Raw genomic sequence first — 15,331 nt, 5'->3', positions numbered from 1 at the left:
GAATGTGGGAGGCGGATAGGAATGTGGGGGCACAGGTTGGCGTTTTGCACGTTGAGCATCAGTGACCTTTGAGAAATTTACCTGATTGCCTGAGGTGGTGTCGGGGCAGCTCTTTACTGGGGGCACATCTCCTCTTTGAGTGGGCAGGACATCTAGTTTGCACCAGGCATTTTTCTTACAGATTCTCGATCTCTTTTCTTCTTCTTCTTCTTCTTCTTCTTCTTCTTCTTCTTCTTCTTCTTCTTCTTCTTCTTCTTCTTCTTCTCCTCCTCCTCCTCCTCCTCCTTCTCCTCCTCCTCCTCCTCCTCCTCCTCCTCCTCCTCCTCCTCCTCCTCCTCCTCCTTCTCCTCCTCCTCCTCCTCCTCCTTCTTCTTCTTCTTTTTTTGTTTAAAGCATTGGTCGGCAAACTCAGTCAACAGAGCAGCAAACTGAGTTTTAGTTTGCTGCACTTTGCTGACCACTGGTTTAAAGTATTATATATAGTAGTACATATGTCTCCTTTTTTTTCCTAATTGACCTTCCCCCAGCCTCCCATACCCCCCGGCACATGCCCTCACCCCCTTCCCAGTGTCTTGCATCCATTGGTTATGCTTATATGCACGCATACAAGTCCTTTGGTTGATCTCTCAGTCAATCTTTAGAGTAATCCCATGAAGTGATTGCATGATCCCCATTTTACTGGGGACATTGTCTCAAACATATATGAGACCATGAAAGTGCAGAGAGGTTAGGAAACTCTCCCAAAACCTCAAAACTGATGAGGCCCAATAGCAGCATCCTGGAGGCCCCCCAACTCCAAATCCTCTGCCGATCCACTTTGCAACACTGCAATCCTAGTGATAATTTGTGTAGTTTGCTGTTCCATTAGGTTGCCAGATACTGCTAAACACTGTAGATGTATATTTTTTATCTTTTAAATATGATGTTTCACGAGTCTGAGGCAGGGAGAGATTAAGTTATACCGGAGTTAGAATTGAGATTCAAACTAAGTATCTAGACATAGACAGTGTTTTTTTCTTTAAATCCCAAATTTTGCTCCTGCTTGACCTTGGAGTGCATGAATATGCAGCCCTCCTCTTGCTTCTCTGGCCCCAAGCGAACTTGCTCTCTTGGTTACATTCTGCTCAGGTTAATCAAGGATGATTTCTATTCCTTTCTCATGTGCTGGAGACTGGGATAGAGTCTGGACGGGAGGTGGAGGCTGAAACAAGTGTTCTGGACTCCTGGTACCCACTGACCTCTACAGACAGGCTTATTCTGTTCCTTGCCTTTCTCATCCACAGATGTGAGGTTTGACTGTGTATGAGGAACAAGGCACAGGAATGGTACAGCCATTGATTTACCGTTGCTGCAGGGAGATGACATGTATCCCTGCCTTCATTCAGGGCCCTTGATAAAGAGGACTTTCCATTGGTTATAGAGGTTGCCGTGTTTGCCTGAGAAGAAGTGTAACTAGTGACTAGTCGACTCTCCTTTGAATTTGAGCTGATATTTTAGTGTGGGGCATCTTTCACCTATCCCCTCACTGGTAGCACCTTATGGCTTTCTGAGGAATACTGTCCGCCTTACATACCCATGCTCCGGGCACCCTAATTGATGTACCATAATCAGCAGCACTATTAGGAACTGGGTGTGGACTCCCAGGCATGGGAGTATGACAGAGCCTCAGAGGAGCGAGGAAGGCAAATGTCATGTCCCATTTCCCCTCAGCCTGGGCTTCTTGTGGGGAAGCACCGGCTTTGGTTTATTGTTGATTTACTTGGTCAATTGACTTCCAGCCTTCTGCCTCGGGCCTCCCGAGCACCCTGCCTGCTCCCGTTAGCTATTGGACCGGACCTCTGACATAGCTCAGCAGCCACGGGTTCAAAGTGGTTGTTGCCTTCAAGCTGTCCAGTCTAGGGAAAAAAACATTTTCCACATTTCCCCAGGAGCCAGGAGATTTCAAGAGGCTCTTATTCTATAAAAGGAAGATACAAGCTCTTTGAGTCAACCTGACCTCTGGGCCAAGACACAGAAGAGATTCCAAGCGATCTGCTCTCTGGAAACCAAAGTTTAGAGCTGTTGTTCTCGAAACAGGTGTTCAAGCATCAGATAGGTATGAGAGCTCAATCTTTATTGCCATTTGTGCCCTTTAGTTCAATCTAGCCAACATGTCTTTTAAAAAAATTAAAAAATTATATACATATAAAATTGTTTTTTTATAGAGAGGAAGGGAGAGGGATAGAGAGTTAGAAACAGATGAGAGGGAAGCATTGATCAGCTGCCTCCTGCACACCTTCTACTGGGGATGTGCCCACAACCACGGTACATGCCCTTGACCAGAATTGAACCTGGAACCCCTCAGTCTGCAGGCCGACGCTCTATCAACAGCCAAACTGGATTAGGACTAGCCAACATGTCTTGAACAGTGTCATGGGGGTGAGGATGCAGCTGTGGACCAAACATTAGCCCAGCCTTCAAAGAGCTTCAATGGAGGAAGTCAACATTATTTATAAAGCAACAATCACGTTACTTGGTAAGTGTTACCATGGAGAGAATGCAGGTGCTTCTAAAGGGTCATTGGACAAGTAATTCATTGAGCAGCTACTGTGTATCCGGTGCTCCAATGAGGAAGGGGGGCAGCCAGGTCATCTTTACTTGTCATAGAGAGCAGGAGTCTTTAGAAAAAGCCCAGAGCTCATTTATCTCATTCGTTCGGTCTCTAGCCCCTTGTTAGCAGTTCACTCATTTACATTCTGCTAATTTGTTTCCTCCTTTCAGTACTTACATTCTCCACTTCATCCTCTGTTTAATTTTAGCACAGACACCAAAATGAGGAGAAAGGTCACTGTTCATAGCTGAGTGTGTTTAGCATGCAAGTGTCAGAAAAAAGTGTTTCAAACCTGGAGGACAACATTCCATCATATGAAATGTTTATTATATTCTGAGCTACTAAACACATGCACACACAGTTATACACAAAACTCAGTGCTTACTTTTTAAATTTATTTTTTTGTTGTTGACTCTTATTACAGATGTCTCCATTCCCTCTCCACCCGCTTTGCCCTCCTCTACCCAATCCCTGCGCCCCCCCCTTCCCTCTGATACAACTGGCATTTTCTGTTGGATTCTATTACCCTCCATTTAACAAGAAATTGACTGTCATGACCCACTAAATTGCTTTCTTGACCTGATCCCAGTCTGCAGTTTAAAAACATGGTTCCACAAACATAGATCACGTCTCTCTTGGATTGGAGGCCATGCTGTGTCCTGGGAACAGAATATACCCCATGGTCTCTTATGATCTCCTTTTCCTTTGATGTTCTCTGCCTTCCTTTTGAGATGACACCCTCCCAAATCTCCTTTTGGAATGCTCTTATAAATCAATGAATGTCTTCTCAGTTTTAGTTTCTTGGTTCTTTATAATAAATGCAAGACTTCAGCATTTGCATCTTTAATGGTATTTTTTAAAAAATAATTTTCTTCTAATTTTTTGTAGATATCAGAATAAAAAGGCACCTGTACCCACTTTTGTCCCTGGCCATCTAGTACTGTTTGCATTTGCGAGTACCTTGTTATCTATTTTGTGTCGCTTGGCCACAGTACATGAGTTACGAGCTTTCATAGGGGCTGTGCTTGAGTGTGGTCCAGCTCCCTGTATTTCCAGCCTATAAATGTGGTATTTAAATGATCTTATTTCATTGTGATTTAGTGTCTCTGTAGTAAGTCTTATGGGTTTTACATTTTAATACTTAATTTGTGTTTTAATCATGGATCATCTTGGATCTTTTCTTTTTGTTTGTTTTGTTTCATTCTATTGGGCAAGACGGAAGTCATTTTGGCCAGGCTGCCTTGAGTAATGTAAAGAGTCCTGCCTGGCTGGTGTTGCTCAATGGTTGAACCTTGATCCATGAACCAGAAGGTCACAGTTCACTTCTTGGTCAGGACACATGCCTGGGTTATGGGCTTGATCTCCACTTGGGGGAGGGAGGGTGCAAGAGGTAACCAATCAATGATTCTCTCTCATCATTGATGCTTCTACCTCTCTCTCCCTCTCCCTTCCTCTCTGAGAAGTTAATAAAAACATACTTTAAGAATTGTTTAAAGAACCCTGGACCTGAGCTGGAGATTTCATCTGTAGCCCTGGCTCTGCATTAACTCCCTGCAGGAGTTACCACTAACTGCTTAAGTCTCTAAGACCCCCTGTAGTTATACTAAGCCCATCACACTGCATCAATCACGTGTTTACTTGTCTGTCTCTCCTGTGAGCTGAGAACGTTTGATTTCATACCTCTGGCTTGGCCCAGCACATGGAAGGCACTATCGGCTATTTGCTTAATTGAATTGAGTTGAATTGAATTGAAAGGCAGGCTGCGAAAGGCTCCATGGTCTAGAATAGGGGTGTCGAACTCAATCAGAGAAGGGGCCAAAATCTAAAATCCAGCCTAAATCGCGGGCCGAATGGTTTACTGAACAGTCATAAACTGTCATTGTGATGGAAACGCAGCGGAGTGCAGTGATGACAGCGAGGTGCGGGCCACATTGCAAGGCCTGGCGGGACGGATTTGGCCCGCGGGCCTTGTGTTTGACACATGTGGTCTAGAATGAGGGTCTGGGCTTTATCTTATAGGATGAGGGTCCCAGAGAAAATTTTAAATATGAGAGTGATTTGATTATCTGGTTCCACAAATACAGAGGCATGGGGATTGGCTAGGAGGCTCAGGTGAGGAATGATGAAGGCCTAAGTAAGGTGGTGGGACGGAGATGGGGAAGAAGGGCAGGAGTCCAGAGATATCAGGGGAGGGAGAACCTCCGGGATGTGGGGATGAAAAGTGGGAATCGTTTCTGGCAATAGAGTCGAAGGAGGAAGAAGAGGACAAGGGTGAGAATGAGAAGACGGGATAAAGGCTTCGTCTGTTGAGTCTACAGTGTCTTTTTGGAACAGATCTGGGGATGGCTCTCAAGGAGAGGAAACCCTTCTCTACTTGTGGCTGGGCCAAAGTCCAAGGTAGGGGAGCAGGCATGAGGAAGGCTGATGGGCAGATCATCTGAGTTCACTTTCTACTTGCAGTCCTGCCACTACTGAACTAGGATGTACATTCTCCTGAACGGACACGGAAACATGTCCATGCTTTTTCCAAGAGGGAGTCTTTTTCCCCCTACTTTGAACAATATGCTCATCTTTGCTTTCAATAATTACTTGGATATTAATGTAGCACCTGTTTATTTAACAACTACCACAGCATAACACTGAGGGGGGAGCATGCAGAGAAAATCCTTGTCTTGGATGAATGTTATATCCTAGTGGTCGGCAAACTGCGCCTCTCGAGCCACACGCGGCTCACGAGCCACACTTTGCCGACCACTGTCATATCCCATTTGGGAAGATAAATGCATGATTAGTGGCAATAAATGGTACCTCTTTCTGTAGGCTTCCTGGAGTGAAGAGGGAAATGTTCATGGAGGAGGTAGTTGACTGGGCTTGGCGGGACCAGTAGGAGTGTTGGATAGGCTGGTTCTTAAAGTGGGAAGAGCAGCCTGAGCCTCTGGAGCCAGTAGAGACACATTGGGGGGCCAGTGTGAGTAGAAGAGCCTGAGAAGACTTTGTATGTTGGGCCGGTGGTTCTCAACGCTAGTGAGCATGACACTCAGGTGGGAAGCATGTTCCCGTTGCTGGTTCCCAGGCCCTCCCTGTGGGTTCCGATTCTGCAGCTCTAGGCTGGAGCCTTGGGACCTGCAATGTCACAAACCCTCCGGGGATTCCACTGAATGTGCGTAGAGGACGATCAATATCTTGAGAACGTTGCCGAAGACAGTCACTACTCGATGTTTTTTGTGGAAAGGGTTGAGATGATGGCTCCGTGGAAGGTTGTAAAACATGGAAACAAGCTCTTTATTATTTTAGCCTGACCCATAGGAATATGTCGAGTTTCAATAACTTGTGACCTGCCAACATAGTAGGATAAACAACTAGTAGTCCGTCTGTATACAAGGGAAGGAGTGCCCAGCCTAGGGTGGTGGCTCTGTGAAGACGGAGTCAGGAGTAGGACATATGAGGTAGGGAGTTCAGATGGGAAGAGTGGTGGGAGCCGAGGCCTGGAGAAGCTGTGCTTCAAGGGGCAGCAGTAGGGCCTGGGGTTGGAGCGGCAGCTCAGGGATAGGCTGTGGATGTTTCTCAATGTCAGCATGAAGAACAGGCTGTGGGGAGCCACCAACAGTGGTGAGTATAATATGACATCGTTAGAGCTGTGCTTTGTGAAGATTAATGAACTAGAGGCCAGGAGGTCAGTAGGATACTAGGGCTCCTGGAGGAGATGAGAAGTGTTCAGATATAGGCAGTAGAAACTGAGAGAGGTAGGGTTGCCAAATAGAATACACTAGCAGTCAGCAAACCGCGGCTGGAGAAACACATGCAACTGACACCCCCTGTTCTTCTAATGCCACTTCTTCAAAATAGATTTGCCCAGGCTGAAGACCGACTTTTGTGCATGGGCCACGAAGTTTCAATCGCACTGTACGTGCATGCCTGCACATGGTATTTTGTGAAAGAGTCACATTCAAGGGGCCAAAGAGCCGCGTGTGGCTCATGAGCCATGGTTTGCTGACCACAGAAATACAGGACATCCTGTTAAATTGGGATTTCTCATAAAGAACAAGTACTGTTTAGCTTAAATATTTCCAAACATTGACCGGGACACATGATGCTTAATGGTATTATTCATGTATCTAAAATTCAGCTTTAACTGGGTGTCTTGTATGGCTGTTTGCTAAATCTGGCAACCTGAGATGGGAGGGCAGGTGGATGAGGGGCAGGTGGAAGGAGAGTCTGAAAGGTTGTAAATGATAGGATATGAGGAGCAGGTAGCAGGAGGTGAGAGAGATGACGCTGACCCCAGAGCACTGGTAAGGAGGGAGAGGGCGACAGCGGTAACAGAGGAGGCCTCCAGAGGAAGAGATGGAGAAAGAGGAAGATGATGGCTTGGTTTTGACTTGTTGCATTTAAGATGAGTATCCAGGTGGAGTTTTCAACAGCCACTCAGAAAGGTGGGTCTGGAACCAGGAAAGGACTTAAGACAGAGATTTAGGATTCAGAGGAAGGAATAGGGAAAACAACAACAACAATAAAAAGAAAGGTACAGAGAAAACATGTGAATGTTTTTCTAAATGAGCCAGTATTTCAGAACATTTTAAAAGACATGGGAGTATAGCTCTTCAAAAGGTTCACAAGGAATTTTAAATGTTATTAGACACTCTTACGATAAATAAGTAAAATACAGTTTGTAAATACATGATCTCAGCTAGGTGAGGAGACACATTCATAGATAAAAGCCCACAGACATCTTCATCAGCATGTCTCTGGGATGAGGAACCCTCAAGTATGAGTTTACCGGGAGGGAGGGAGGTTCCGTGTGGGCTGACCTAACTCAGCGGTCAGAGACCACGGAGGTCTCCGGTGTGGGAGGCTGGAGGAGATTTTCATTTTCTTCTTATGCATTGGTCTGTTCTCAAGTTTTCTTTAAAAGAGCATGTGCTACTTTCAAAATCAGTATATTTATTTTTTAAAGTAACGCTTGAGGAAGTTGGCATCATTCCAAGTTTCACAGGTGCTTTTAAGGTGTTAGGATACAATTTGAAAGAATAATATATTTTTAGTCTTAACAGCACTCCTTTTATTTATTGATTCAATCAGAAAATTATGACACTTTTTTAGTAGGTGCTACCACCACCCCCACCCCCAAAAAACAAAACAAAACAAAAAAACACCAATTGAACAGGGAAGGCTGGCTAGACAATGAAGACAGAATGGCTATCTAACAAAGGTTTTTTTAAAAAAAATGCAACCGCTTCCTATAAACCCTCTAAGTCCTTCACAGAGATGCTTGCAAGATTCTTGTAGCTAGAGCCAGTGAGGGGGGTGCCCCCATTTCCTGTGCTGCCATCTCCCATGGTGCATTGTTCCACATACCAAGAGGACCAGCTGACGCGCCCTATAATAAAAATCGATGTCATAGGTGATTTCATGCTCAGCACAAGGGGAGGAAAGTGTTTCAGTGTCTCTCTAAACACTCCAACCGAGCATTAATATTCATATAGCTATCCCATCAACCAAAGCAATTATATTAACTCCGTACTCCAAGCAAGGAGGTACAGTGTGAATAATCTAGTCATTTGGAAATGCAAAAACATTTGTATCAGGTAATGAACACATGACCTCATTGAGAGAGGATGGGCTTGGGAAGAGTTAGTAGATCTTTCTAAAGGAAATCCTTACAACGTTAGTTCCCAGATGGAGTGAATTAGTTAAATCAAGAATTATGGTAAATCAAGATATAAATTTTATTGGCATGCAAAATGTTTCCAACGTAATATTAAAGTTTAATATTTCCCCCCCCCTTCATATTAAAGGGGGGAAGCAGGATATATAACTATATATGCATAACAATAACTTCAATTACATAAAAATGCATATATGAGTAGAAGGAAGATGGAAAGTGTACCATAAGGTTAGCTGATGTTTTCTGAATGGTGACCTTATTTTTCAATTATTTTCTATACTGCACATATATTCTTTTATAAACAGAAAGGAAAAATCGAGTCAGTTTTCACTTCTTATCTATAGTGATCTTGAAAAATTAACCCTCCTTTCAGGAGAAGATGTGTGGTGTATAACTTAGTGGAGAGACATCTGATTAACTTAATTTTATCTAATTGCCATTGTGGTGAACAGGAGAACTGTCGTGATGTTTTCAAAGCCTTGCTTCAATGGTGGCCGCACTCAGGTAGAGGTGCCAGTGCTGTTTGCTCATGCTCAGTATCTTCTCTACAGGAAGGCTGGTGACCCATATTTGAGTGAGATTTTAATTTTTTTAAGGAGAACATTGGGTGTCATTGGGTAATTTCTGATATTCATTATCTTTATTTCTATTTTTTAAATGTGTCTCTAAATTTTCAGCTCAGCATCAGTCTGGATCAGAGTGAATTATGGGAATGTTTCTGAGCAGGTCAGCAAACTCCTTATGGAGTCAGGCTGACAATGCAGCTACTTTGAAGATGCAGATCCTTTTAAGATGTTAGGATACAATTTAATGTAGACACCCAGGTTCTTGCATTTGGACTGAAGATCAGGTCACTTCTTAAAGCCGTCCATCCTGAGGCACTCTAAGCTTTTCATATCCTCACTCACCTTACCTTGTTCCCTCAGACCATCTTTTCACTGATGTATAGATTTATTCATTCTATAGCATTCCAAGTGTAGTGCTATGGATTGGACAGACAATACTGAACCAAACAGATACACTTACAGGAGAATTAACCATTTCACCAGGGAGATAGACAAGTAGATATGCAGTTTTATAACACAACACCAAGATTTATAACAGGAGTAAGAGCAGGATGCTGCTGAAACTGGTTTGGCTCGGTGGATAGAGTGTCGACCTGCAGACTGAACGGTCCCAGGTTCGATTCCAGTCAAGGGCATGTACCTTGCTTGTGGGCACATTCCTGGTAGGGGGTGTGCAAGAGGCAGCTGGTCGATGTTTCTCTCTCATTGACATTTCTAGCTCTCTATCCCTCTCCCTTTCTCTTTGTGGAAAATCAATAAAATATATTTAAAAATATATATATATATATATATATATATATATATATATATATATATATATGTAGAACAGGATGCTATTGGAACTTATAAGACAGATCAGCCAGGAGAAATCAAAGGAGGCTTCCTGGCAGAGGTGGTGTCTGAGCTGAGACTTGCATAATGAACTGAATTCCACCAAGTGGTGGTGGTTGGGGAAGGGGATGAAAGGGAGAGTGTTCCAGGCAGAAGGGACAGTAGCTACAAAGACCTGAGTGCAAAAAAGTGACAGAATCACATTTGTGTTCAGAAAGATCATCCTGGCTGCTGTGAAGAGAATGGATAGCAGACAGGGAGACCAGCAAGGAGGATGTGAGAGGTGAGAGTGACTTGAACTGAATTAATGGCAGAAAAGTAGACCTGCTCAAAAGATAGCTGGTAGATAAAGCGATCAGAGCCCAGTCACTTATTGGCTGTGGAGACGAGGGAGGAGTCTGGAACAACTTTCACTGGGATGAGGAACCCTGGAGTATGAGTTACCGGGGAGGGAGACGGGTTCCGTGTGGATTGACTAAGTGTAAGTGTCCAGTGGGAGATTTTGGTCTCAGAAGAGAGATCTAGGTTCAAGGTATAAACCTGGTGGCAACTGAAGCCAGTAGAGCGACTGAGCCAAACCAAGGAGAGAGGGGAGGGAGGGTAAGTAGCCACAGGGTCTAGAGTGGAGTCCTGAGGAGTGGCCCATCAGGGGAGGGACCCATTGCAGAGGGGGAGATGGGAGGGAGGGGCATCATAGAATATAAGGAGAGGGGAATGGTGTCTTTAAATGTTACGAACTATATTTCACTGACTAGAAGATGCCACGGATTGTAAGACACATCAATATTTTATGGCCACTAAGAAAGAATGCTGCCAATTAAATGGTGATTCCCCAGTGCTTGGGGGGGACCTTTTGTCCTTTGGTGATCATGCTAGGGAATGAAAGATGAGGGTGGGTGTAGGGCTTGTTCTTGCTTCTGATTGGCAAGCTGACCTGGGGAGTCATTCCTCCCCGGATGTAACTTGCAAGCAGCCTGCTAGATTCTCTGTCTCCTGCCCTCTGACACTTTTCTCAAGTTGCATGGGTCACAAACATACTTCTCATTTGCAAGAACAGTCTTGGGTTTGTTTTGAGTCCAGCAGGTCCTCCAGCACCAGATTCTGAAATCTCACTAATGTGACCTAGATGAAAAATGCTTCCTTGCCAGAAAGAAGGGTTGCATGATTTTCAATGTGAAATACTTTTTGTGGTAGGAAACTACCCTCCATTTATTGTTGTCTGTCAAAACCTTTGCTTGGGAGACTTTTTCCAGGGGCATTTTGTCATTTCTGAGGATGCACTTATTTATTTTCATGGTCAGTTTCAACCACAACATGGTTGTCCTTTGCTTTAAGCAATAGGTGTGAAGAAGTTGTTTCTAAACCAAATTTTCACAGATAAATTTGCATGTTAAATACACAGGAAGAGCTATCATTTTCTTTTATGGGTTCTTTTAAAATTAGAAAAATGACTACCAGATTTGTTTGAGAAGTCTAAGGCTCAGATGAAGTAATTTTATTAAGAATCAGGCAAGATTACCAAAGCTCTTCTACTCACAGTAGTTGTTGCTTAGTTACCCACTACATCCCAAAGGAGACGGCGAGTTTTATAAATTCTGTATCTCTCATTGATATTCAGGGTGCTCACTCAGGACAGTCTATCCCTATAAGAGCCACTTCTCTTTCCTGCCTCATTCTTTCAGGGGAGAAAGTGAGGGGCTCGCTCAGAGCTGGGATTATTCATGATGCTCTGCTGGGATATTAGGTAACCTGTTCAGTCTCATGGGCCTCTCACCTAGATTTCAATGATTCTGTGTGTTCTGGTTTCCTACTTCTATGTAACAAACCTCCCCTACATGAGTGGCTTAAGGAATTCATTTTTTGTTTCTCAACCATTCTGTGGGTTTTTCCTCAGATGGTTGGTTCTCACCTGGGTTTCCCACCTGTGGTTGTAGTCCATTGTTGGGCTGGGGCTGCTGGCATCTGATGGCTGAGCTGGGCTGAGTGGCCACAATGGCTCATTTACATGAGTGGCAGAGGCTGGCCATCAGCTGAGAACTCAGTCTGGGATGTTCTCCAGAACACCTCTAGTAACCTCTCCTTCTTCCTAAAACATAGTGGTTGGGTTCCAAAAGACCAGGCAGAAGTTACAAGGCATCCTATGACCTTGTCTCAAAATCCCAGACACCACGTCTGCCACACTCTATTGCTCAAGGCCAGGGACCAAGGTCAGTCCAGATTCAGGGAGAAGAGAACTGGGCTCTGCCTATTGATGTGAGTTGCAGTGTACAGATGGGGTCCATTTTTTGTCTACCATCGTGTGTCAGAAGCAGAGCAGAGGAATAAGATTAAATACATATGAAAGGCAGGAGAGGCATTGTGATTCAGTGGAGGGAGCTTAGAGAATGAATTGGCCAGGCTTGTTGGGTAGGAGTCGGTACTGAGGAGCATGCCCTGAAGGAGCCTATCTCCATGGAAACCAGGTAGCATCCACAGAGAGAAACATTCCCATCCACCGGCTGCAGCCCTAAATTAGTCCACTCAGTTGACTGAATCACAACGTGGTAAGGAAATTGAAATTGAAATGTTTTTAAAGGCATATTTACTTAACAACTCCCCCACACATGTGCCCTCCTCATATAGGGTAGTAAAACCATCTTCATAAGTCAGAATTGCACATTATTGCACAAACACAAGGAGAACTGTGCAGAAATGTGGCTAGTGCACTTTTTCTCAGCCCACGTGGTAGAAGTGCTCAGAGAAGCTTGTGCCTAAGGAGTACTTATACACCTAGAATCACACTGTTGGGTATTTAAGAAAAGGTTAAGTTCTTTCTGTCCAGGTGCTTGAAATCCTGACCGCCTTTGTAGGCTGAATTAGGAAAACAGCTGCCCTGTTGATCATACTGTGTCCCTGTACCTGGGTTCCAGCTGTGGAGTGTGGCAGGGGTTGTCAGGGTTACCTGTCACCCATGTAGCATTGTTTCCTTCCCCCTGCATTCTCCTCTCTGGCTCCCTGGGGATTCACATTTGTGTTTATCTGTGCTGAAAAATGTAGAGAGAGGCAAGATAAACAACACTTCAGGCTATTTATAACCAGAGGCTGTGTCAGGAGTGAATTAGGCTTTGTGTTAGACATATGTTAAAATGTTGGTTGCTGGGCCTGGCCAGGTGGCTGCGTTGGTTGGATCCTCATCCCACACATCAAAAAAGGTTGTAGGTACAATTCCCAGTCAAGGCACATTCCTGGGTTGCAGGTTTAATCCCCAGTTGGGGCGCATACAGGAGGAAAGTGATCAATGTTTCTCTCTCGCATTAATGTTTTCCTCTCCCTTCCTTTCTCTCTAAAAATCAATAAACGTATCATTAGGCGAGGATTAAAAAATATACGTTGGCCACTGGGAAAAGTAGGAAGACTATCCCCAGGTGTGAAAAGCAGATAGTCAGAGGTTGATAGAAGTTTGGCCCAGAGCATGGCTAAATGGGATTAGAACTCTGTTGATTTATGAAATGCACTGTCGTGGAATGCTAAGCATTTAGGATCCTGGAGATGCCATTTATATAGGGCCCATATTTTTATAATACCAGGGGGGCAGTTGGCAAGGGTGAGGAGCATGGAAGAGGTGTGGGTGAGAGGGTGAGGAACAGGGCCCCATTCAAACATGAACCTCAGGGCAGTGGACAGACTATGGGAAGAGATGGATCCCACTCTTTCCACACAGATCATCCTAAACAGAGGAGATCTCACCTGTTCTTGGATCCACCGAAGAGTCCACACCCTCCCCACAACAACCTAATGTAGACCCACAATTCCCCTTCCTTCTCAGTTCTCTTTGGACGCTGAATATGGCGAGAACTCCTACTGTGCTAGGTACTGTGTTACGTGGAGGGATAAAACGCATGAATTCCCATGCTGGGCAACAGACAATAAGCCAACAAATACATAATGGAATTCCAGATTACGATTGTGTTTTGGGAAAATGGTGTGTGTGTGTGTGTGTGTGTGTGTGTGTGTGTATGTGACAGTAGGGGTGGGGGGAGGGTGTGCTAAAGAATAACAGGGGTTTCCCGTAGGATGTTCAGAGGGTAACATGAACAATCCCAGAGTCATTGATTAAAACTTAGACATGTATTTTGTGGTATTTTAAAGTTTCTTAAATTGCATGTTGTTAAGGTTTAAATGAAAATCACTGTTGCTCTTTCTGAGCCCAAGCTGCCAAACACTGAATGGACAGCATTTCTGGGGAGCAGCAGGGGAGCCACCTGGATGGCTGACCCCTCCTGGACCTAGACAGCACTTTCCTCATCACCACTTTCTCTCCTTAGGGAAAGGAGATGTGTTTGGAGACGTGTTCTGGAAGGAAGCCACCCTGGCCCAGTCCTGTGCTAACGTCAGGGCCCTGACCTACTGTGACCTGCACGTGATCAAACGGGACGCCCTGCAGAAAGTGCTGGAGTTCTACACGGCCTTCTCCCACTCCTTCTCCCGGAACCTCATTCTCACCTACAACTTGAGGAAGCGGGTGAGCAGGCAGTTTCAGTTTCCTCTCTACCTGGAGCAATCTGTGCGTGCTTAGGACGGCCACGTAGCCAGGATAGCCTTGCCATGGTCCCTTTAAGTAGAACCCTTGGTTCTATAGGGGTTCCGTTCGCTGCTTGCTCTTTGGAGCTTTTACTATAAAGTGAGGAGGAAGGAATGTTACTAGGTTAAAAGGTGGGTCAGGTTTGGAGCAGAATAGATTCATTCCTGAGTGTGTCTCTGGGCTTTCCCCCAACAGTATCTAGACCTTACAGCATTTAGAAAAAGATAAGTAAATATGAGATCCTTAGTTAAAAACAAAACTAAAACAAGGATCCATTAATGAAAATGAGTTCTCCCTGGTGACTGGGACACCCCACCCCTACCCCAATGTGAGGATGTTAACCAGCTGCCAATAATAATTTTTAAAGGTATGAAAATGATATGCTTGGGTCCAGAAAATAAGAAAGCAATGGAATATGATGGCCTAAAAAATGTTTTACATACAAATGCCCATTTCACTGGTTGGAAAACGTTAGTAGTTTGGGGAACCAAAAGGTTTCTTATATGAAGTTGTTTGTAGAGCCCTCAAATAATCAGAATTGCTCTGACTGTGAAGATCAAAAGGTTTGTCTTGTACTCTAGGTTTACATGATTGATTTTCTTGCACTTTATTTAACTTTTTTATTTGAATTGGTACCAATGTAGCTCTGGACCTAATGGAATCATCTTAGATTCTTATCCCCAAAGCTCTGTATCACTGCTAACATTGTCCGAATTGCCCCAACGTTCCAAGTTAGAAGCTCCGGCCCAACCTGATGCTTTTTCTCCCCCTCCCACACCTCAGGTCACCTACTCATCAGGTCCCCTAGGTTCCACCTGGGCTTCTAAACCTGTGTCCACGCTGTGCTTCCCCCTCTGGGCTCTCCCTGAGCTCTCAGGATACAACACCCCTGATACAGACCCTCCCCACATTCTGGATAGTGCATGAGGCTCCAGACACACCTTGTATCTGTCCTCAGTGCAGCGCTTTCTTGTCTGACCACTCCAGTGTCCTGAACAACCAATCGGATCTGCCCCCTCCCCTCTGTAAAGATGATTCCTCCCACTCTGACTGCTGGATAATGTCTGTACACTTCAGCATAGCTTATGTGGTCTTCACATCTGGCCCAAGCTTAACCC

General features: G+C 44.6%; 1 protein-coding gene across 2 annotated transcripts in view; it reads left to right on the top strand.

Moving 5' to 3' along the window:
* KCNH1 (potassium voltage-gated channel subfamily H member 1) overlaps positions 1 to 15,331 on the top strand; it is a 253,120-nt gene that overhangs the window by 184,620 nt on the left and 53,169 nt on the right. For both annotated transcript variants that reach the window (XM_036442598.2, XM_036442599.2), the window contains exon 10: positions 13,957 to 14,153. In XM_036442598.2, the coding sequence (XP_036298491.1) occupies positions 13,957 to 14,153 (197 nt within the window). The remainder of the gene's footprint in view (positions 1 to 13,956; positions 14,154 to 15,331) is intronic.

The sequence above is a fragment of the Pipistrellus kuhlii genome, unplaced genomic scaffold, assembly GCF_014108245.1.
Source record: "Pipistrellus kuhlii isolate mPipKuh1 unplaced genomic scaffold, mPipKuh1.p scaffold_m20_p_18, whole genome shotgun sequence".
NCBI lineage: Eukaryota > Metazoa > Chordata > Mammalia > Chiroptera > Vespertilionidae > Pipistrellus > Pipistrellus kuhlii.
This window is presented reverse-complemented; position numbering and strand designations above follow the sequence as displayed.